Source organism: Ambystoma mexicanum, chromosome 3q (genome assembly GCF_040938575.1).
Source record: "Ambystoma mexicanum isolate Mex_15411 chromosome 3q, UKY_AmexF1_1, whole genome shotgun sequence".
Taxonomy (NCBI): Eukaryota; Metazoa; Chordata; class Amphibia; order Caudata; family Ambystomatidae; genus Ambystoma; species Ambystoma mexicanum.
This window is the reverse complement of record NC_090926.1, coordinates 1,293,245,028-1,293,270,123: the sequence shown is the minus strand read 5'-3', so window position 1 is coordinate 1,293,270,123 and position 25,096 is coordinate 1,293,245,028. Positions and strand designations below refer to the sequence as shown.

Sequence of the window (25,096 nt, the reverse complement as noted above, 5' to 3'; positions counted from 1 at the left end):
CACATCAGGTACCCAAGGGAAGGTCCAGCAACCCCAAATAGGGGCCCTTTGGACACAGTCCTGGCGCCTTTGGCGCCAGGCTCATTTTGGACATTAGTCCTGGCGCCATAGGCGTCAGGCTCATAAAGGGAGTGCTTTTGGTGGACTTACCTGATGCAGACCATGCTGCCAGATCCAGACCTCTTTGAGGCCTGAAAGGAACTACTTTACCTGTGGGACTATTTTGCCACTCGGGCGTGGTCAGGGAAGGATACATACCTGATTGGGGAAGGATACATACCTGGGACTTCTTTGCAGGCTATTTAAGCCACGCCCAGACAGCAGCTCACGCTTCGCGTCGCTCACCGTGTCTGCTCCTGCATCCTGACTCCAGCCACGCCTGCTTCAGTCCTGGAACACCTAAAAGGAAGAAGAGAGGAAGAGAAGGTGAATAAAGGACATTACCTGATATTGCATGGGATCCGGAGCCAACACGACGACGATCCTAAAGGAAAAGACATTATTTTTGGATTCCTCGCGTTGCTCCTTGCAGCGCTGCGCTCAACTCACCTGTCCACAAGGAATTCTGAACTCCTACGACCATCCGCACGTTCCGCTGCATTCCAGCACCTAGGAAGGAAAAGAGAAGAACAAAAGGTGAGCTAGAGAAAACATTGGGAAAAAACTGATTTGCCAGAAGGCTTACGTGGCGATTGGTGGTGGAGAATCCTTCCTCATCTCGGGTCGGCACGCCTTTTGGCAGTACCGCGCCCGGCCCCTATGGGGAAAAAAGAACACGCGCATTAGTGGGTGAACATACAGACATTAGAAAAACCACCCCAAAATAAGCTCACCTGAATTATCCACAGCGAATTGTCTTCTCTACGTGGAATCTTCGCTCTGCACCTGCGCTAAAAGACTAAAAGCAGTCCATTGAAAATAAAGGCCAAAAAGGAAGGGAGAACAACCCTTGAACTTGATAAGTCATATACTTACGAAAGCGCATTATTCATCCAAACAACCAGTGAAGCAACTGGACCTGAATGCCCGTCCGATAACCAGTGAAGTAACTGGATTCTACCGCACCCCTGCACCAGAAGCAGGATGGAGAGCTCGTCATTTCAAATCTTAAGGTGAGAATTAACGGGAAGGTTCAGAGGTGGTTTGAAGAGAGAGTAAAAGGGGAAAGGAGGGGTTCGGCTCGTCACTCCGCAGGAAATTAAAATCCTTTTCCCCATCTACAGAAAGATCTTCCTACGCATCAGACCGGCGAGGTTTGGGGGTCCGGCCCAGTCGGTGTTCCGAGTCCAGCGCATCACCTTAGAAGAGGCCGCAGCAGCCCAGACCTGGTCAGTGTCTCCGTGGGAGTCAGGTGAGCGTTACAGAACGCGAAGACTTCCTACAATTTCCCACCTGGACGCTATGGAGACTTCCGAAACCGATCAGCTGACCCACCGATTGGGGTAATTACGTGCCGAAGTGCATTCCGCACGTCAGGAGACAAACGCTCTCACGAGGGAACTAATTGTATCTAAGGAACGAACTGATGACCTTGCCAGGCAGTTGTTGCAAGGTCAAGCTGGACAAACTCCTCTACCAGGTTCGGGGGGTATTCCCGCCCCAATGGTTTCAAGCAACCCTGTGCAAATTAATCTACCGGGAAATATGCCATTGGCCCCACCTGAACGTTTTGCGGGGGACCCCAGAAGATTTGCTGTATTCATGAATCAATGCTGATTACACTTCCTTTGCAGACCGGGGGCCTTTCCCAACGACCAAACTAAAGTAGCCTTCATATTATCATATCTCAGTGGCTGCGCTGCAGATTGGTCGGTTGCACTGGTCACTCAAGACGACCCGATGCTCCGAGACTTTCAAGGTTTTCAGACACGCATGGAAAGATTATTTGCTCGGCACTCTCAGGGACAGACCCTGGACAACGAACTTCTGTCCTTACGACAAGGTAACCAGGATCTATTAGCCTATATCGCAACCTTCAATAGGTTGATAGTGGAGACTGGGTGGCCAGAGGATAAGAGAATCACGTTATTTCATCGAGGTCTACGTGGGGAACTTAAATATGTTCTAGCCCAAGTTGTAAATCCACCCCAAGACTGTATGGAATATATAGACTTAGTGGTCCAATTAGACCATAGGCTTCAAAATAGAAAAGCAGATCGGTCCAAGTTTGAGACTCGCGTGTTAGTCAAGACCCACGTTAACCCCAAGAATGCCGATGTTACCGAACCTATGCAAATTGGTGGGGTTAAAGGACCGTTATCTCAAAAGGAACGTGAAAGAAGACAACAGATGCAATTGTGTCTTTATTGTGGGGCTTCTGGACACTTTTTACGAGATTGCCCGGTGAAACCACCCAAGAAAACGGTAGGAGCCGCGGATAAGAATCATAAGGAACCGGATTCGGGAAAAGACCACGCCCGACAAGCGTAGAGGTCCACTTGTCGAGCCTGAAAACTGACTCTCTGACCTCGCACTTCATCATGCCAATGATCCTTGTGAATCCGGAACAGCCTGGACAGTTGCATGCTATAAAGGCATACATCGACAGTGGAGCTATTGGGAACTATGTGGATCATGAATTGGCTTCTAGGATCAACCTCCCTCTTCGTCCAAAAACCACTAAAGTCGTCATCACCACAGTCGATGGATCCGAAATTGCCTCTGGGCCAGTAACACATTCCACTGCAGAGGTGACACTAGTAGGTCAGGACGGGCATCGGGAGGCTGTTGTGTTTGACGTAATAAAGGCCCCGCAGTTTCAAGTAATTCTAGGAATCCCTTGGTTAGAAACTCACAATCCTTGAATTGATTGGCGAGCGAAGAGGATAACCTTTCCTGATTGTGCACAAACCTGTTATCCAAAGATAGGCCTGGCTACAGTAACCCCTGTCACTTTACAGCTACCGCCGGAGTACATGGAGTTTCAAGACGTCTTCCAGAAGGAACAGGCCAACACGCTAACCCCTTCACAGGTCATACGATTGCCAAATTGATCTGATGCCGGGTGCGCAACCCCCGTGTAGCAGAATTTATGCTCTTACGGAACCTGAAAATCTTCATTTGCGACAATATTTAGATCAGTACCTAGCCAATGGTTTCATTCGCCCGTCAAAGTCTCCTGCATCCTCGGCCCTGTTCTTCGTGCCAAAAAAAGAAGGCGACCTCAGAACTTGTATCGACTATCGCGCATTGAACCAGATAACTGTTAAAAACCGTTACCCTCTGCCCCTGATCCCCGAACTTCTTGACCAAGTAAAGGAGGCCTGTATATATACCAAGTTAGATGTCCGGGGGGCTTACCATCTGGTGCGAATAAAAGAAGGCGACGAATGGAAGACCGCCTTCCGTACCAAATATGGACTATTCGAGTACCAAGTAATGCCTTTCGGATTGTGCAACGCCCCTGCTGCCTTCCAAAACTTCATGAACGATGTCCTTCGAGAACTCCTAGATGTTTGTGTCGTCGTATATATCGATGACATTCTGATATACTCCTCTTCGGAATCTGAACATATAAGGCATGTTAAGGCAGTTCTCGAGAAACTGCGCCAACACAAACTATTTGCGAAAATTGAAAAGTGTGTTTTCCATACCACTGAAGTCGAGTTTCTTGGTTTCATCCTGACACCTAAAGGAGTCCGAATGGATTCACAAAAAGTGGATGCCATCCTCCAATGGCCATCGCCTAGCTCTGTGAAAGGCGTACAAAGCATGCTTGGCTTTGCCAACTTTTACCGCAGATTTATCCCGGAATTTTCACGGATCGTTCAACCCATCACTGCACTCTTGAAGAAAAATAAACGCTTCGAATGGTCTGGGGAAGCCGAATAGGCTTTTCAGGAGCTGAAAGCCAAATTTACCTCCGCACCAGTACTGAAACACTGCGCCCGGATCTTCCATACATACTTGAGACCGACGCATCCAGTTTAGCCATGGGAGCTGTTCTGTCTCAAAGAGATCCCGAATCTAATCAACTACACCCCGTAGCCTTTTGGTCCAGAAAATTCTCAGCACCTGAAGTTAACTATGCAATCACCGATAAGGAGTTATTGGCCATTAAATCTGCTTTTAAGGCTTGGAGGCACTATCTTCTTGGCGCTAGACATACCATCACGGTGATCACAGACCACCGGAACTTGCAATATTTGAAAACTGCCAAAGCTCAGTCATCACGTCAGCTCCGATGGGCTTTGTTCTTTGCTGAATTCGATTTCGTAATCACCTATCGTCCTGGCAGCAAGAACGGTAAAGCTGATGCCCTTTCCCGAATAGGAATGGGTGAAATAGATACAAGCGCAGAACCAGTACCAATAATTCCCCAACAAAATATTCTGGGTATGATTACCTTACAAACTCTGGAGGACATTCAAACTAGAGTTAAGCAACTCCTGGACCCTACAGCCTTGCAAGATTGGATTTTAAAGGGATCTAACTTTACTGTTAAGGATGACCTACCTTACTTCCAAGGGCGCCTATTTTTGCCACACAAAGAACTACAAGAACTAGTTATTTCTCGTTATCATGATACCCTGATAGAAGGACACCCAGGGATTGCCAAAACGGAAGAAAAGGTAAAACGACAATTCTGGTGGCCCTCTTGGCGAAAGGACATTAAATCCTTTGTGATGTCATGTGGTATTTGCGCCCAAAACAAAGGACAAAAGAGGAGACCAGCTGGTCTTCTTCAACCCTTAGACATTCCACCAGCACCTTGGCACACCTTGTCACTGGATTTTATTACGGACCTGCCTCCTTGCTGTGGATATAACTCTATCCTTGTTATAGTGGATTTATTTTCTAAAATGGCCCACTTCATTCCATTAAAAGGCTTGCCTTCAGCTTCAGTCCTAGCTAAGGAATTTCTGGAAAACATTGTTCGCTTACATGGATTCCCATCCATACTAGTCTCTGACCGAGGAAGCCAATTCATTTCCCATTTTTGGAGAAAGTGCTGTCAGCTGGCGCAGATTGACGTAAGATTGTCGACCAGTCACCATCCTCAGACCGATGATCAAACTGAGAGAACAAATCAGACCCTTGAACAATATCTACGGTGTATGTTGCATCAATCCGAAAGTAATTGGAAAGATATCCTTTGGATTGCTGAATACGCATACAATAATTCGATACACTCGAGAACTGGACAAAGCCCTTTTTATACCATATATGGACATCATCCTCGGACCTCAGACCTTGATTCGCCTAAAAGTCTCGAAATGCCCGCCGTAAACCATCTACATTCTACAATAACTCAGGCCTTCAAGGAAGCAACTGCGCATTTACTGCAAGCCAAGAGAAAGTACAAGCAGAATGCTGATCTACATCGAAGTGAAGCACCTCAATACCAAGTAGGAGACCAAGTATGGTTAGCTCCAGACACTTATCGCTCAAGGGACCTCGAACTTTTAACCCAAGATATGTGGGGCCCTACTCAGTTACGGCCATCATCAACCCGGTGGCCGTCAAACTCGACCTACCAGCTAATATGCGTATTCATCCTGTTTTTCATGTATCACTTTTGAAACCGGTGCAACCTGGAACCCGACTAGTCAAGCCACCAGAACCTATCCGAATAAATGGAGAACCCGAGTTCGAGGTGAAGAACATTTTGGATTCCAAGGTGTCAAAGTCCAAATTGTTCTATTTAATAGATGGGAAAGGATACGGCCTCAAGAAAGATCCTGGGAGCCTAGTGACCATGTGCACGCACCTCGGTTAGTGAAAAGGTTCCACCGGAATTTCCCAAACAAACTGAGACCCCCGGAGAGAACGATCTTGGGCGGGGTCTTGGGGGGGGAGTGCTGTCATGATGCATACTACCGGAGAGCCAGTCCAAGACCGGCAGCCCCGGAAGCACACATCAGGTACCCAAGGGAAGGTCCAGCAACCCCAAATAGGGGCCCTTTGGACACAGTCCTGGCGCCGTAGGCGCCGGGCTCATAAAGGGAGTGCTTTTGGTGGATTTACCTGATCCAGACCATGCTGCCAGATCCAGACCTCTTTGAGGCCTGAAAGGAACTACTTTACCTGTGGGACTATTTTGCCACTCGGGCATGGTCAGGGAAGGATACATACCTGGGACTTCTTTGGAGGCTATTTAAGCCACGCCCAGACAGCAGCTCATGCTTCGCGTTGCTCTGCTCCTAGCAGCTGGACGCTCACCGTGTCTGCTCCTGCATCCTGACTCCAGCCACGCCTGCTTCAGCCCTGGAACACCTAAAAGGAAGAAGAGAGGAAGAGAAGGTGAATAAAGGACATTACCTGATATTGCATGGGATCCGGAGCCAACACGCCGACGATCCTAAAGGAAAAGACATTATTTTTGGATTCCTTGCGTTGCTCCTTGCAGCGCTGCGCTCAACTCACCTGTCCACAAGGAATTCCGAACTCCTACGACCATCCGCACGTTCCGCTGCATTCCAGCACCTAGGAAGGAAAAGAGAAGAACAAAAGGTGAGCCAGAGAAAACATTGGGAAAAAACTGATTTGCCAGAAGGCTTACCTGGCGATTGGTGGGGGAGAATTCTTCCTCATCTCGGGTCGGCACGCCTTTTGGCAGTACCGCGCCCCGGCCCCTATGGGGAAAAAAGAACACGCGCATTAGTGGGTGAACATACAGACATTAGAAAAACCACCCCAACATAAGCTCACCTGAATTATCCACAGCGAATTGTCTTCTCTACGTGGAATCTTCGCTCTGCACCTGCGCTAAAAGACTAAAAGCAGTCCATTGAAAATAAAGGCCAAAAAGGAAGGGAGAACAACCCTTGAACTTGATAAGTCATATACTTACGAAAGCGCCTTATTCATCCAAAAAACCAGTGAAGCAACTGGACCTAAATGCCCGTCCGATAACCAGTGAAGTAACTGGATTCTACCCCACCCCTGCACCAGAAGCAGGATGGAGAGCTTGTCATTTCAAATCTTAAGGTGAGAATTAACGGGAAGGTTCAGAGGTGGTTTGAAGAGAGAGTGAAAGGGGAAAGGAGGGGTTCGGCTCGTCACTCCGCAGGAGATTAAAATCCTTTTCCCCATCTACAGAAAGATCTTCCTACGCAGACAGGCGAGGTTTGGGGGTCCGGCCCAGTCGGTGTTCCGAGTCCAGCGCATCACCTTAGAAGAGGCCGCAGCAGCCCATACCTGGTCAGCGTCTCCGTGGGAGTCAGGTGAGTGTTACAAAAAGACTTTCTTCGCCCAGCCGTCAAAACGTTTGTCGTCCCTATCCGGAGGAATGGTAGGATACGACGCCTGCTTTGCCGGGGCCGTAGCCGCCTGCACCACCAAACTCTCCAGAGTGGGGTGCCTAGACAAGTAGCAGGGGTCGCTACTGGCTGGATGGTATTTTCGCCACAAAGACTTGCCCACTGCCGGGAGACTCTCCGGAGCAGTCCAAGCCGCCGCCACCCTTCTCTGCAGAGCCCTATGAAAAGGCAAAACCGGGTCAGTGGGTGAACCGAGATCAAGGATGTCCGTGAGATTATCCTGAACGAACTCCCCAGGGGGAGCTGACCAACCCAAGTACTCGGTAACCCGAGACATAAGGCGCCGATATGAAGAATCGGCATGAGTGCCAGGCTCCGGCCTACAAAACTCCACCTCCGGAGAGGTGTCCAGTCCACTGGCATCATGCAGCGACTGCCGCAGGTCATCAAACTGGCTATGGCCCGAGATAAGTTCATCAGGAACCGTAACCGGAACCAAGCTGCCATCAGAGCCTTCATCACCCTCAGAAATGTACTCCAGGCGGGGAGAGGAAGACCTCTGGGGACCAAAGCAGTGCCTGACCTTAACCAGCGCCTTTCTAGGGGCAAACCCCGTGCCACGGGGCCCCTCCGACACCACCGCCTCGAAAGGCGTCGAGGGCGCTGAACGAGTCGGCGCCGGCGTCGACAGAAAAGGCGTTGACGTCGAGCGAATCGGCGTCGACGTCAGCTGCAGCGCCGCCAGCATTGGCAGCGTCGACACAGGCCTCGAAGCCGGAGCTCCGAGCGTGTCTCTCGACGATGGCGTCGACGACCCCCCTCGGAGGCAGAGCCTCGAGAGAAATCGTCGACGACCTCGGCGCCACAGGCGTCGACGTCTTCTTCGAAGACGGCACAGGATCACGCGGTCTCGAGCGCGTCGAGGACCGGGACCTGGAACGGGCATGGCGAGAACGGCTACCCTTGTCCGAGCGGGACCTCTCCCGCGAGCCGTGCCGACCACCCGAGCCCGAAGGCGTACGAGTGGCGTCTCTCGACCGGTGCCGACCGACCCCACTCGGAGGCGCGGACGGACCGGTGCCCTGCGATTCAAGAATCGCTAGCATCTGCTTCCCGAAGGAAGCCCATTCCTCCGGTGTCGCTTGCATGGAGGGATAAGCGACCCGCCGACGGGCGGAGTCCTCGGAAGAGGACGGGGAAGGCGACCTATGCCGGCGCTTCCGGGAATGCCTCGAAGAGGCGGAGGAGTAGCGAGACCGACTCCTGGAAGGAGACCCACTGGACTTCCGACGATGACGTGGAGAGTCGCCCCTCGAGTCATTCGTCGAAAGCCCCACAGACCTCGACTTCTGGGGCTTAGACACCCGGCCTACCGACAGCTTCTTCTTGCGTTTCCGCAAGGCCTTTGCCGTGAGCGACTGGCAGTCGACACAGTCGTCCGTATCGTGGGCCTCCCCAAGGCACCAGAGGCAGGCGTCGTGCGAGTCCGTGACCGACATCTTGGACCCACAGTCCCCGCATTTCTTGAAGCCCAGACGCGGGGTAGAAGACGAAGAAGACATCGCCACGAACAGGTCTTCACAACATACCGAACAGGTTCAACAAACCGAGAATAGAAAACAGCAAATTCCAACGAGTCGAGGCGTACCGAGATTCACAAAGCGAACACATTCGCGGAAAAAACTGAACTGAGGCTATGGGCGTCGTGCGTCCTACTTATCACATCGGGTGACGTCAGCCGTCGGAGGAGGTCCTCGGGGACGGCGCATCGACGTCATCGATGCAGGACGCAGACGCCAAAGATTTTCCGAAGCAGCACAGCTGTGGACATTATCTGTCATAGATATGGAATACGTCGGAGGACCCAATCCCCTCGAACTGTGCTACCCTGGAACTGTGTTGAACCTGGGGATGGGCACCCTAGGTATCGGTGCCCTGGACCTGTGCTACCCTGGAACTGTGTTGAATCTGGGGAAGGGCACCCTAAGCATCGGTGCCTTGGAACTGTGTTGAACCTGGGGAAGGGCACCCTAAGGCACCCTATGTATTGGTGCCTTGGAACTGTGTTGAACTTGGGGAAGGGCACCCCGATCCTTGCAAAAGTGTGGAACTGTGTTTCTTCAATTCTTCATGAAGGTAAATTGAACATTGTGGTGAACCTATTGACATTGGGGAAACGAAGCTGAAGAGTAAGCCAGAGCTGGAAAACAGCCCAGAGCTGGTATGTTTAAATCACTGCTTAGTTTATGGTTGACATCCCTACACATTGTTTTGTATTAGTTGTGAGGGCAAGCATAGGTTTTGGACACAGATTCCCTCCACCTTAGAGACCCCCAGCAACTTTGCTGGATTTTGAGGACTTGATTTTTTAACCTGGAGAGAATGAGACCCTTTTTCCCCACTCTCTCATGTATTTTAATGGGACTTCTGAGCTTTGTGTTTCTTTATGTTGTGGAGTCTGACAAACTCCATAGGCATCATCTTTTACATTGTGTCACACAGCACCTTCAGTGCAGTGGCACAGGGAAGTCTTTCAGATTTCCCAAAGGTTTAACTACCTTCTCTTGGTTAAACTACTGTCTCCAAGAGAAGTCCAGTGAAATTCACTTTACTTACATTTGTAACTTTCTAGACCCAACACACACTATCTTACAATAGGGTGCTGGAGGGGTTACCTAGTACCAGTATCCCCTTTGTCTAGCTTCTCATGTAACCTTTTTATGTTACCCTTTCCTCACCAAATAGCTAGTGGCAGTGGTTTCGTTTTAACTACTGTGGTGTGCATTTACTGCGGGCTGCATTCACAGCTGCAATAAAGCAACCAACGGTGCCATTTTTGTCAAAATGGCCCTGGTCGTCTTCTTTTGCCATTTCGTTGTGGAAATGTCCTTCTTGAGATTTACTCTGCGTGCCAAACCAGTTTTGGCCCCATTGTTTGTTTTGCCTTGGGCGGGATTCACGAGTAACAGCCACTTCCCATTTGGTAAAATAAAGTAATGTTCTTTTTTGCTATAGGAGTTCCTGCAAAATGTTGCGTCCAGCAATTTTCAGAAATCGGATTTACTAGACGACGAGACTGGAACTTCACATTTTCATTGATCAAAGTCCAAAACTCTCTCACCCTCCTCTTAGATGACAAGTTCCACATGACTTATTTGTCCCGATAGGAAAACATGGCCTTATGACTTCTTGACTCATTTTTATGTCTCTGAATAAGGAATTTGTTTTCAGCCTTATTGTCCACCGTTGCATTTCTATTAAGGAAGCGCTATGGCTTGATCACGTCACCATTTTTCATTTAATGTAACAAATGCAGGTGGGCCTCAAAGAAATATTCTTTTTTTTTTTTTTTAAACTTTAGTTTTTATTTGCATTTTTTATGTAACAACCAACAAAGAAAGAACTAAATGACCCCTCTCCCCCTCCCTTAGTAGCCCCCCCCCTGATCCCCTCCCCCCCCCGTATCCATTCCGGTTGTTTGTCTTTGGGAGACTCCCTGTGTGGCTCCGTCTCATGAGCCTCGAGGTCGATGCGAGTTGTGACCGCTTCTCTGGTTGGCTTAGCGCCTCCGTACCCCCGGAGCGGGGACCCAGTCCGTATTTTTCTGTCTTGCTGGACTAGACCCGTTCCTTTCTGGAGAAGCACCTTCCCTTAAGTTCAGTGGACATCCCATCCCCAGGACTGCTGCACCCCGTACCAGTCTGTAAGGAATGAGCTGGAATCATTATTCACCATGGCGGTTAATTTGTCCATCAAGAACATGTTTTTTACTTTTTTCAGCCAGTCCTCCTTGGATGGGTTGTTCGGGACTCTTCCATTTTTGGGCCAGGGCTACCCTGCCTGCTCTCAGCATGGTTTCCCACATCCTTGGGTATCGGTGGAGCTCTGTGTCCTCTGGGGGGAGGCCCAGCAACATCGTTAAAGGGTTTAGCGGGAAATATTCTTTTTAATAATTTCCTTTGATAAACCTATACCACTTTTTTTCATATAAAAAATTACAGAAAACCGTGAGGGAGTATAAATTCACTCTTTGTGCTTGGGTTAATAAATATTTACCATAAATAATTATTTGTTAGGAAGTCTTGCTGAGCTTTGTGTCCATATAACCTGCGCACCTCCTGCATTTACTTTTAATTCATGGGTAGCTGGTAGCACAAGATACATTTGCAATCTGAAAGCATAGAATGGTCGGTCAGTACTTGTAATATCTTCCACAGTTAAATCAGAACATAGTTTAGCCAGAAATTCCAACACAAGCAGTTTATCATGTATAGCTTCAGACAAAACTGTTGAGTTAATGGCACCAATCCGCATGTCATATCTATAATAGCTTTATTGAGCTTACATAACGTTAAAAGACCCCCAGCAATGCAGGCACAGCCTCACCAAGACTTGCTGGCCATCAACTGCCCAAACATAGAACCCCAGAAGAAAGAAAGTAAACAATCCAGCATTGCATCACAGAATGCACATTAATGGTGTAGCCTCCTGACAGCAAAGGCTGGAATGGACATATAAACAAAGATAACAAGCTAACATTATAACACATCTCCCTCACTTTATTTTTTAAAACATCCCTCAACCTCTCGTCACCACCGCCACTCTATCCTTGTTCCACACTTTAAAACCAAACACTCGTAGCGCACCACGCAACACAGCCAAACCTTCAGGGGATCAGAGTACAGTGACACCCCTTTCTTGCAGTGTTGGGCTTTCGGCCCCTCATCAATTAAAAAGGGCTTATTACCATGGTTGTATGTGGCGACATCCACATTGCAAATCTTTCCTGAATCGCCACCTTTTTGTCACACCCAGTTTCTGACACCATTGGTATGCTCTCCATGATGCATCTATTCATCCTTTCGACACATCCATTGGTTTCGGGGTCATGCAGAGCAGTTTTCTTATGCCTCACCCCACTTTTTCTTAGGTACCTGCTAAAACAACCTCCTGTATATTGCGGTCCATTATCTATCAAAATGCTTTCGGGAACGCCTTCCCTACCAAACACTTCCTGAATCTCCTTAACCATAGTTTCCCCCGAAATCTCCCTCACAATACTGATTTCACACCATCATGAAAACAAATCCATAATGACCACGACATATTTACCTCTCCCATATCCAAGATCCACCGGGCCCTAAATATCCATAGCTAGGTCTTTCCAGACCCCATTAGACACTTCTACCTCCACTAGAGGCTGTTTTCTCGCTTCTTCTCCCTTCCCCGTTTTGATACATATGAGAAATAACCTCTGACCCTGTATCATCCATCTGTGACAAAACCACCCCAGTACCTCTTTCCGAAGCATCAACCGTAATCTTACTCAAACGCCTGGTATCAAAGTACCCCAGGGGGCGCGCTAGATCCATCTTGTTCTTCAATCTCACAAATTCCACTTCACATTTGGGTGACCATACAAACTCGCATCCTTTCTTCAACAATTTCCTTAATTCAACCACTTTACTCGCATAGTTGCATACAAATTTTAGATAAAATTCTGTCATTCCTAAAAACTCCACCTTGTCCTCCGGACTCTTAATCTCCTTGATAGCATCCACTAAACTATCCTTAGGCCTCACTCCGACTTGGGATATCTCATGTCCTAATTATTCAACTTTGGTAACACCAAATTTGCATTTCTCCTCCCTCAGTACAATACCACTCTTCTCAAATATTTCCAGTATCTTGTCCAGGATGAGATCATGCTCTTCCTTGGATCTCCTGCACACCAGCACATCATCCTGAAAACAGAACACTCCTATCTCTCCACCAACCAACCTGTCCATGACTTTTTGAAAAGCTGCTGATGCTGATACAAGCCCAAAAGGCATCCGCCTGAACTGGAATACCCCTTCATGGGTAATGAACGCCGTCAACTTGCGACACCTCTCCTCCAACTCCATCTGATGGTATGCCGATGCCATATCTAACTTGGAAAATACCTTTCCCTAACCAATTCTTGACATCTCTCCCATATTCGGGAGCGGGTGTTGGTCAATCATCAACACACATTTGTTCAATTGGCGTAAAACCACACACAAACGTTATTCTCCCAAGCTTTTCTTAACCACAACTAGCGGAGAGGTCCAGTCCACCCTTCCCACTCTCTCAATAAACCCAAATTGTAACAACTTGTCTAACTCCTTTTGACCTCATCTCTTACAGCTAGAGGCACCGGTCTTAATTTTGCAGCAACTGGTACACTTCCCTTTCTCAGGATGATTTGTTGCTGCACACCTTCAATCTTACCTACGCCCTTGGGTGCTTCTGCATGGCAGTTTCCCCAATCTGTAAAACTTGTTCAATCTCATTGGGATCCAGTCTCATCCTCAACTTTCTCTGCTCCCTCCACCCTAACAGTGTGAGACCTTTTTTAGTTACATAGACCTTCCCTTCACACTCACGACCTCTGAATTAAAATTTCTCTATGGAATACCCAAACAGATCAATGGCATCTTGATGATATCCCCCAGGTCTTATGTCAGGCTTCAACAATTCCCGGACGTCACCTCTCACATCCCTCTCAAACACCTCCTTAGACATCAGTGTGATCTTTGACCCAGAGTCTGCCATCATCCAAACCTCCTTTCCATTGACCTTAACACTCACATAGGGATGTTCACACTCGTCAGCATCCTCACACACTACATTAATGGTATTAAGAGTAATATTTTCCACAGGGTAATCGACTTCTTCATCCGATGATTTCGTCCCTCTTCCTCATTGACATACAAGACCCTCCCCTTGTTGAATTGGTAGTTCTTGCAACAGTTGGCAAAATGACCCCTTCTCCTGCACTTAAGACATGTCTTCCTCCCCGGACATACCGCCGAAGCAGTGAAATTAGTGTTACTAGCACATCTATAGCACAGGTGGTGTTCTGTTATTTTTCATCTCAATTCCACCACGAGGCAATTGGCCCTCTTTTTCTTCCGTTTTCTTCTTCTTTTTGTGCTCCTTTATGTTGAAAACTTCTGGTTTTACTTCGCATGACTCTTTTGACAATTTGGCAATACAAGCCAAGGAATGCTCCACTCTTCGAGCAATGTTCAAGATCTCTTCCAAGGTGGGTTCATCTTTTAGGCACAATTCTTCACATATTCGATCTGAACTACAATGTGTCATGAATTGGTCCCATAAGTGTTCATCATAAGAATCTTGGAATTTACATGACGAAGCCAATTGTCGAAGGGCCGTGATGTTCTCCTCTACTGATTCTCCAGGCTCTTGCATTCTCATGCGAAAATTAAAATGCTCCAATATTGTGCTGGTTTTGGGGTTAAAAGCAAATGTACTTTCAAGTTCATTCATGGCATCCCCATCACCATCACTCAGCACCTATGGCAGTGTCTAAAAATTCTATGCCCCTCTTACCCTAGGGGGTGCATCAATCAAGCAACTTTCCTGTCATTAGAAAATTAATTTCTGTTAGGCAGAATTATATGCAGTACCCTTTGGGAACACCACACACAATTAAGACTACAAGTGGCAGTACAAATTCACCTTTGGTGCAAGCCCGTACTACAGTAAAGTGGTAGTGATGGCTGAGCAGCCAAACTTATCTCAAGAGCAAGTGAGCAGTATCAATAGGTACACAAAGGACAGCAATTACTATGATTCAAACAAACACTGACTCTAGGTTTTCAAGTAAAAGAACATACATTTATTTCACTCTTCAGTTGTATAACATTACACTATTATAAGCCGTCTAAAAATCACACTCTTAATACACCACACCACTTCCCTTAAATTCCAGACAACTTAAGCTCACAAAATGAAGTGGGAGCAAAATGGCACTCCAGCAATTTAAAAGGTAGGGATAGACAAAGTTATTAGAAATGAAATCAAACCAACAGGTAAGTACTCAGGGTAATTGAACAAGAGGAACTACAGAGATAGGATCAGGTAGAAAAGGCTTAGGGCCAAAGTCAATGGGTCAGATGTCTTTTGCTGAAGATCACAGTGTTCAAGGTAGTTCAGGGTAAAGTTCATGGCAAGGTTTCCGGACAAGGTTGGTTGATAGAAAAGTTAGTTCGAAGAGACAGACAAGCCCTCGGATTGGAGAAAGATTTCAAACACTTTCACTGCGGTTGACCGAAACGAGCAACCAGATTTGCACAGTACCTTAAAACAGAGAGGAAGCTGCAGCTGAGGCGGACATTCCTGGCAGGTCCTGCAGGCTCACGGTTCCTGAAGCGACTGTCGGACTGACAAGTAGGAAGACTGGAGGGTCCTGCACTACCCAGGGAAGAAACCAGCAGTAGAGCAAAGCAATGAATAAAAGGTGTGCTCCTTAAAACCCAAGCAGGGTCCGACCTTCCTGGCTATCCGGCCCACTGTAGCTCTGTACAGCGAATTCAACCAGAGGAGGGGTCCTGTCTTGTAGTTTGGGCGAACTGGTTGGTCCCACCAGCTCAAGGGAAGAAGATTCCTTGAGGATCTTCTCTGTCGTCGGATTCTGAAGATTCGGACCTGCAGCAGGGCATCACCGGGCGGTACAGTCATTGTAGGGGTCCTCTTCCGTCAGCTCCTCGTAGGTTCTTTGTTCCAGTGGCGACTGACTTTCCAGTCCCAGAGACCTGCTTTTTATGCAGTTTTCCCCCATTCATACAGCCTGGCTGTCAATCACACAGCAGGGTGGCTGTCCTGGCGGGGACAGTCCCCTCAGCCAATCAAACAGGAGTGTGACTTGGGTTACCAAGGGAACCCATGGCAGGGGTCGTAAAACCCCTCCCTCACATCCTGCCTACCCAGACTCACAGGCGCCTAAAGGAGGGCTTCTGTGCAGAAGCCCGCGAAAAGACGGTGATCAAAGGAATCATCCCCGGTTTGGCGCGCAGAGAAAAACACGAGAAAGACTTTAACAAAAAGAAATGGCGAATAAGCCCAGCCGGAGCCAAAATAAAATGCATTTGGTCAAGCGGGTTTATGTTCGAGGCTAATATAATAGCCTAAAACAATACCATGGTTATATAATATAACCGTGGTAGAAAAGTTATGGTAGTTACCACTGCCACCAGCCAAGTCTCAATGTAAAGTGAGCAAAACAATGCTCCAAGAGACACAGACAAAAAGGGATAAGAGTTAACCCTTTCCAATACTCCACGTAAAATGGGGTGTACTGGGTCTGTGGTAAAAGTGACTAAATAAAGTTAATGGCAACTTTATCTTTTCTGGGGGACAGTAGTCAGCCCCAAAAAATGGAGTCAGTGGGAAGTCTCAAAGACAACCCTGTATCACTGCACTGAAGGTGCTGTGTAACATACAAGAGAAATATGAGGCCATGGACTAGGTGAGGCTCCAGTGCTCAGGATCACACAAAACGTGGAAACACATACAACAAAACACATGTAAGAGTGGGAAAAAAGGCTCACACTCTTACCAGGTGAGAAAAATAAATCCTAGAAATCCAGCAAAGCTGCTGAGGGACTCATTAGGTAAGAGAAATCAGCCATGTGTGAGAATTCTCCCTAACAATTTCCACCAGCAGCTATGAGATCCTTTTTTCCACGGTGCCCAGTTGATTGACTCGTCCTTGAGTGGCCATGAACATTGGTGTTCCACTCACACTGGACATTACCCTCTGACGTTAGCTGCTTTCTCTCCCTTATTCCTTGGTTTGCCCTCTAAGCACTTGCTTCGTTCCCTTCTTTTGTTCCTGGGAATGCCCGCTGCACGCTTGCTCTTTTGTTTCGTGCTTCCATGGCTGCCATCCGCGCACGTCTGTTTTTCTTATTTTGCTTACTGCGCACCTCTTCTACTCTCGTTTTCCACGCACTTGCTTTAGCACCTGAAATTGCTCCTCTCCCTCTTTACCCCTTGCTCCCTTCTTAGCGCACTCCCTCTCCGCTCCTCTATCCTTTATCCTTTTCCTCTCCTTTTCCTTATCCTTATGTCTGCTTCGTCCAATGTTAGAGAATTCGGCAGCTCCTCTATACCGTATGCTATGGTAATAGGGTTCACTATAGTGGGCGGAGCAGATCGCGTGTCGCGTATAGTACGGAAACAGTTGAGCAGTTTAGGAGCGTGTTGGCTAGGCGGTAAGCGTTTCATTACAGTCCGTGAAGGGGCGCAAGTAGGGGTTTGAAGGGACGGCGGGCTCGGAATGGGCAAACTTACTTGATGCGCTATCAATTCCACGTTGGCCGCTACTACGTTATAGAAAACGGAGCAGCGTAACCTCGCAGGTCCTTCCTTCTTGATGAATGGATGCTTCTTTGGTGCACTGTTCCTTCAATCGTCCCTCACAAATCCTCGTCGCCAATGTTGAGTTAATGGCACCAAGCCGCGTGTTATATCTATAATAGCTATATTGAGCTTACATAACATTAAAAAAAAAACAGCAATGCAGGCACAGCCTCACCAAGACTTGCTGGTCATCAACTGCCCAAACATAGAACCCCAGAAGAAAGTAAACAATTCAGCATTACATCATAGAATGCACATTAATGATGTAGCCTCCTGACATCATAGCATTGCAGCAAATGTTGGCATGGACGTATAAACAAAGACAACAAGCTAACATTATAACAAAAACCCTACGCCATATGGGTCTTGCAGGAACGTCGCCCTGTACATTATTACTCACCATCTAGAAAACCCAATTGTCTAAGACCCACCTAATCGATTCAACCCCCATTTTTTCAAATAAAGGGTTTTAATATTTAGTTAAGGACTCCAAACATAATACGTATTGTGAAGGCATCATGAAGCAAGACACAGACAACAGATTCAAAGTTCAAACTAAAATAGTTGTACTAATTTAAATGTGAAGCTTAACTTGCCCGATGCTAAGGTGGGTTTTCCCTACACAAAGAAACTAAGTCAGTAAGTTTAACTTAAAGTCTGTCGGCGTCCAAAACCTATACTTGCCCTCACGCCTAAAGCTAAACAATGTGTAGGAATGTCAACAACAAATGAAGCAGTGCTTCAAAATAAAGTTCTGAGCTTCTTCCAGCTCTAGGCTTACTTTCCAGCTCCCCTTCCTCATGTTCAAAGTAGTTCCACAAAGTCTCAGGGTTCCCTTCCCTAAGAAGACAACAATGTTCACACGTTCTTAGGTTTCCCTCCCAAGGCGTCGGCTTGTCCAGTATGTCAACTCACAATTAGTTTCAGTCTGTTAATATTCAAAACCAGTTCCAGGTCAACTTTACACTCCTTCTGATTCCTTGCCAGTTTACACAGATTGCTTTCTCCTGCTTCACTTCAGCAATCTTTTCCATACATGCGGATTTATGATCTGTATGTTTCCTTGTCTTACACAGATAGGGTCTCCTCAATCGCGGCCCAGTCGTCGGACCACACGGTCCACACATTACAGCTCACGCAACCGATAACCCTAGGCTGTCTTGCTCACACAGGTTTTTCAGTCACTACACCTGTCTTCTGGTTCACATTCACTTTGCTTCCTCCTTGTATTTCATAAGATTTGTTCTTTGCCTTTCAATATAGGTTATGGGTGCTTCACACAAGCTTGCCTTCCATTCATACGATTATCAAAGCTTTCCTTTAGTTCAGAATTCTATACTCCGCAGCGGCAGCTGCTGGATTTATTAATTGATGGGGCATAAATGTTTCCCTCATATATGCAGGAACGGGGAGCTTAGTGAGGGAGCCCAAACCAAACCAGGAGAATTCAGAGCTTCTCCCCAGAGAACCATTTTACAATAATGGGTTAAAATGTTGCATTTTACAGCACACTTTCTATAAAAAATGAATACAAAATTACGTAAAAAGCACCACAGTTTGCAATCGATTTTGAAGGGTAAATCTGATAGATGCAAATCAACACCAGTGAACAGGAGCCTTTTCCGATGCATTTCAAGGATTACTTTTTCCACAATATATATCAGCATAAAACATGTCTATTCACATACATTTCCATGTTGGCTGCACCAAAATATGCCAGTATGTTTATTTTGCGCATAATGTCATAATTACACTATATGAAGACATGTCCATACTGGCTCTGCCAATATGTGCCAACATCCTCATGTAAGAATATACTCCTTCTGGCTTTGCCAGTGAATAATGCCATGCCACAATAAGACAATGTGTCTAGACTGGCTGCACCAATGTAGCCATTCATGCCACGTAATAACACATACCATGTTTGCATTACCCTTGATGCCCAATATAAAATGGCATGGCACAGTGAGACAAAATATCCTTACTGGCTGCAACAACATAGGACAGTTTAGCCATGAAATAACAAATCATGTTTACTTCACCCTTGATAGCAAGTACAAAATTCCATGCCACAGTAGGAGAGCATATGCAGACCGGCTGAACTCATCTCAACGAGTAAGAGGTCCAAGAGATGTTTCTTGTGTGCTGACCTTGTGTGTGGGGCATTGAAAAACGTGGAAAACCGTGTTCAAAGGGTAACACACAATGCTCAACTACATCGACAAAATGTGGAGCACATACCTGCCTCCGGACTCCTGAACGCAAGTGGTAAACTCCAGTCACTCCCAATGTGGTACCCCTCCAAAGAGGGGTAGCGCGCCTGCACCTCGTACCGCGTGTGGGGTGCCAAGTCTAGGATTTCGACTCCTTCAATGATACCCTGTAAGGAGAGAGAAGTAGAACTAAGTCGCAATCAGATGGCGGCGCATTAGAGAATGTGGTGGGATCAGGGTCGTGACCCTGTCAGATGGGGGCAGAGTGAGCCTTCTCAGTCTGGAGCAGGGTCTTGACCCTTTCAGATGGGGGCAGAGTGAGCCTTCTCAGTCTGGAGCAGGGTCTTGACCCTGTCAGATGGGGGCAGAGTGAGCCTGCTCAGCCTGAAGCAGGGTCTTGACCCTGTCAGATGGGGGCAGAGTGAGCCTTCTCAGCCTGGAGCAGGGTCTTGACCCTGTCAGATGGGGGCAGAGTGAGCCTTCTCTTTCAGATGGGGGCAGAGTGAGCCTTCTCAGTCTGGAGCAGGGTCTTGACCCTGTCAGATGGGGGCAGAGTGCGCCTGCTCAGCCTGGAGCAGGGTCTTGACCCTGTCAGATGGGGGCAGAGTGAGCCTGCTCAGCCTGAAGCAGGGTCTTGAGCCTGCTCAGCCTGGAGCAGGGAGCACGGAGCACCATGAAACATGATTCCAAACAAGTCCTGCCCGGGTATGCAAACTGAGGGTTGGGAAGGGGTGGTCCCTGAACAATCCACGTGTGGCAGTAATTGCAACACTGATGCCACTCATATGCGCTCAATGCCTCCCAGTACACTTGCTGGGCATATTTCTTTTCATTTGTTTCAGGACTGCAACTCCCAGAATCCCCTTGGGGTCAGTATAGAAAACCTAGACTGGATCCAAACAAGAGAGAACTATGACACGGACGGAATTTGAGCCAGCATCACAACCCAGCAACAGCCAGCAGGCTAAAGGGGCAAAATGCTCACCTGTAGCTCAGAATACCGAATTTCCAGCCACTGCCATGCCTGTGAAATATGGGACCATGATAGAAAAGGGGAGGGGCTAGGATGGGCTTTTAAAGTCTCCCAGCTGTGTAGCTCTCTTCCTGGAGAAAAGGCAGGCTCCTATTGGTGCAGTGAATCAGCCAAGCGTTGCAACCAAAGGGGAAGGTTGCTGCACACACAGCAGCAGAGGCAGAGTTCGGGTTGTATGGGTGAGGTCGCAGGTGGAGTTCCAGAGACACCAAGAGACCAGGCGGAGGAAGGACAGCAGAGTATAGGAGAAGCAGAAAAGATTAGGTATTTGAGAGAGTGTGATATCAGTGGTGTGTAATACACCTATTGTAGTGCAGGAAGTGGTGAGGGGGAGTTTAGGAGGTGGGAGTGAGAAAGACTGAACATAGCGTGTGAGATAGTAGTAAAGTGTGAGAGGGAGTGAGCGTTAGCAAAGATTGAGGCTGAGAGGGTGTAGAAGTGGGGTGCAAGGAGTAGGGTGTATTAGAAAAGAGGGGAAGGAGGGAGAGTAGTAAGAGCAGGAATATTAAAGGAGTGAGCAGGGCACCATATGCCTGAGTTTCCAGAATAGAGAATAGTAAAGGAGTGAGCAGGGCATCATATTCCTGAGCAGATGTGTTGCTGGGGGGGGGGGCTAAGGGGGCTATAGCCCCTGGTCTTTTGGTTGTAGCCCTGGATAGAATCTCAGGAGCTACAACCAAAAGGCTAGCTAGCCCCCAGTCCTGACAGTTCCGACATCAGCGTAGCCCCGGGTCTTTTCCAGACCTAGCAACACCCATGTCCCCGAGTATCCAGAATAGAGAATAGTAAAGGGGTGAGCAGGGCACCATATCCCTGAGTTTCTTGAAGAGAGAATAGTAAAAGGGTGAGCAGGGCACCATATCCCGGAGTTTCTTGAACAGAAAATAGTAAAGGGGTGAGCAGGGCACGATATTCCCAAGTATACTGAATGGAGAATAGTAGAGGGGTGAGCAGGGCACGATATTCCCAAGTATACTGAATGGAGAATAGTAGAGGGGTGAGCAGGGCACGATATTCCCAAGTATACTGAATGGAGAATACTAGAGGGGTGAGCAGGGCACCATATCCCTGAGTTTCCTGAATGGAGAATAGTAAAGAAGTGAGGAGGGCACCATGTCCCTGAGTTTCCAGAATAGAGAGTAGTAAAGGGGTGAGCAAGGCACCATATTCCAGAGTTTCCTGAATGGAGAATAGAAAAGGGATGAGTGGGTCACCATATCCCAGAGTTTCTTGAACAGAAAATAGTAAAGGGGTGAGCAGGGCACGATATTCCCAAGTATACTGAATGGAGAATAGTAAAGGAATGAGCAGGGCACCATGTCCCCGAGTTTCCAGAATAGAGAGTAGTAAAGGGGTGAGCAAGGCACCATATTCCAGAGTTTCCTAAATAGAGAATAGTACAGAAGTGAGGAGGGCACCATGTCCCTGAGTTTCCAGAATAGAGAGTAGTAAAGGGGTGAGCAAGGCACCATATTCCAGAGTTTCCTGAATGGAGAATAGACAAGGGATGAGTGGGTCACCATATCCCAGAGTTTCACCCAGAGTTTCCTGAATAGAGATTAGTAAAGAGGTGAGCAGGGCACCATATCCCTGAGTTTCTTGAACGGAGAATAGTAAAGGAGTGGGCAGGACACCATATCGCTGAGTTTCCTGAATGGAGAATAGTAAAGGGGTGGGCAGGGCACCATATCCCTGAGTTTCTTGAACAGAGAATAGTAAAGGAGTGGGCAGGGCACCATATCGCTGAGTTTCCTGAATGGGGAATAGTAAAGGGGTGGGCAGGGCACCATATCCCTGAGTTTCCTGAATGGAGAATAGTAAAGGGGTGGGCAGGGCACCATATCCCTGAGTTTCTTGAACAGAGAATACTAAAGGGGTGAGCAGGGCACCATATCCCTGAGTTTCTTGAACAGAAAATAGTAAAGGGGTGAGCAGGGCACCATCACCCTGAGTTTCCAGAATAGAGAACAGTAAAGGGGTGAGCAGGGCACCATAACCCTCAGTTTCCAGAATAGAGAATAGTAAAGGGGTAAGCAGGGCACCATAACCCTGAGTTTCTAGAATAGATATTAGTAAAGGGGTGAGCAGGGCACCATAACCCTGAGTTTCTAGAATAGAGATTAGTAAAGGGGTGAGCAGGGCACCATAAACCTCAGTTTCCAGAATAGAGAATAGTAAAGGGGTGAGCAGGGCACCATAACCCTCAGTTTCCAGAATAGAGAATAGTAAAGGGGTGAGCAGGGCACCATCACCCTGAGTTTCCAGAATAGAGAACAGTAAAGGGGTGAGCAGGGCACCATAACCCTCAGTTTCCAGAATAGAGAATAGTAAAGGGGTAAGCAGGGCACCATAACCCTGAGTTTCTAGAATAGATATTAGTAAAGGGGTGAGCAGGGCACCATAACCCTGAGTTTCCAGAATAGAGATTAGTAAAGGGGTGAGCAGGGCACCATCACCCTGAGTTTCCAGAATAGAGAACAGTAAAGGGGTGAGCAGGGCACCATAACCCTCAGTTTCCAGAATAGAGAATAGTAAAGGGGTAAGCAGGGCACCATAAACCTGAGTTTCTAGAATAGATATTAGTAAAGGGGTGAGCAGGGCACCATCACCCTGAGTTTCTAGAATAGAGATTAGTAAAGGGGTGAGCAGGGCACCATAACCCTCAGTTTCCAGAATAGAGAATAGTAAGGGGGCGAGCAAGGCACCATATCTCTGAGTTTCTTGAACAGAGAATAGTAAGGGGGCGAGCAGGGCACCATATCTCTGAGTTTCTTGAACAGAGAATAGTAAGGGGGTGAGCAGGGCACCATATCTCTGAGTTTCTTGAACAGAGAATAGTAAAGGGGTGAGGAGGGAACCATATGCCTGGCTTTTGTGAATAGAAGCACGGTGGAAATAGTAGCGGGACAGTGGTAGCAGAGACTGTGGTCGTGGTAGTTAGAGCGATACTGGTAATGATACAGGAAGTAGTTGTGATAGAAGTAGAGCAGGAACACCCATAGTAGTGTGGAGAAGGTAGAGAAAGTGACAGGGAACAAAAGTACTGATATTTAAGAGTTGTGGGGTAGAGAAGGTAAGTGGAGTTGGTAGGACAGAGGAGAGTAGGGGGAGGAGTAGTAAAGAGGCAGGTGGTGATAAGATCAGCAGGCATACATACACCACCCCCTAGAATGAACATCCGTGCTAGAGTAGCATTTGGTAGGAAGGGTTCATAGTCATTGCATCGACTGCCAAACCGTTGAATGCCATACCACTGAAATAAATGCATAGACAAAAAAAATGCATTGAATGGATTTTTTTAAATATTTTTTTTTAATGGGGGTTCCCCCACGACCCCCCTTTTTTAACCTTTAAAACCCAATATAATAAAACTAAACCCTTTACAATTGAAAAAAATGCATTTGATGCTTTTTTTGTCAATGCATTTTTTTCAATGGTATGGCTATCGAAGGTTTGGCAGTCGATGCAATGACCAGATACCGGTAGGAAGTCCCTGAGGGAGACAGACAACCAGCAAGAGTGCGGGAGCCCCTCTACTTTTAACGAACATGAGTCAAATACCCTCTTCTATGCAATTTCACAGAGGATAAACGGCCATTTGCATATCAGGCTGGTCCCACCCGCAAAGGCAGTCCAACACCAAATGCCAGGCAAGGCAATTCTCCTCTGAACAAGAGTAACTTCAGCAACCCCAGACATGTGTTTTGACCTTGCTGGGTCTCGTCAGTGAGGTGAATCTGAGCCTCTCTAAAGCACATTGAGCAAGGGGTCCATGTCTGGATTACCCTGGATCACTGAGGGTGAAACCCCACGTTTTACAAATTCAGCAAGGGCGTGGGAGCTCCTCTACTGAGAACAAACACCCTAAGTAACCCAGGGTAATCCAGACGTGGACCCCTTGCTCACTGTGCTTTAGAGGCTCAGCTTCACCTCACTGATGAGGCCAGACTAGGCCGAAGCACACATGTCTGGGGTTGCTGATGGCACTCTTGTTCAGAGAATTGCCTAGCATTTCGGTGCTGGACCGCCCTTGTGCGTGGGACAAAGACTGATATGCAAATGGGTATTTCTCGTTTGTGAAGGGGGAAGTGAGCTAAAGCGTGGCTGCAGACCCCCCTGGGTGGGAGAAAACTCAGAGAACAGGGTATTTGACCCATGTTCGTTCTCAGTAAAGGGGATCACACACCCTTGTTTAGATAGACAGCCAGCGCCTCAGGGAAGCCACCCCGAGTATAAGGAAGCTGCAGACAGTAGGTGGCACCGAGCGGTTTCACTAGCCCCTGCTATGGAAGTCCGGGTTAGCGAGGGGGAACACCAGTGGGAATTCAGCGAGAGAGTGAGTGGGGCGGCTCTAGCGCCACTTCTCAAACGCCTTTTCCAGCCGATCCATCATTTGTATTGCCACCATCCCATTGCCATGGTGGTGAAGAACCCCTCCCCCCCCATGGCTAAATGTC

General features: G+C 47.6%; 1 protein-coding gene across 5 annotated transcripts in view; it reads right to left on the bottom strand.

Moving 5' to 3' along the window:
* The window catches only part of IL27RA (interleukin 27 receptor subunit alpha), a 420,655-nt gene that overhangs the window by 140,702 nt on the left and 254,857 nt on the right, over positions 1 to 25,096 (bottom strand). For all 5 annotated transcript variants that reach the window (XM_069604392.1, XM_069604391.1, XM_069604388.1 and 2 more), the window contains one exon: positions 19,635 to 19,773. In XM_069604392.1, the coding sequence (XP_069460493.1) occupies positions 19,635 to 19,773 (139 nt within the window). The remainder of the gene's footprint in view (positions 1 to 19,634; positions 19,774 to 25,096) is intronic.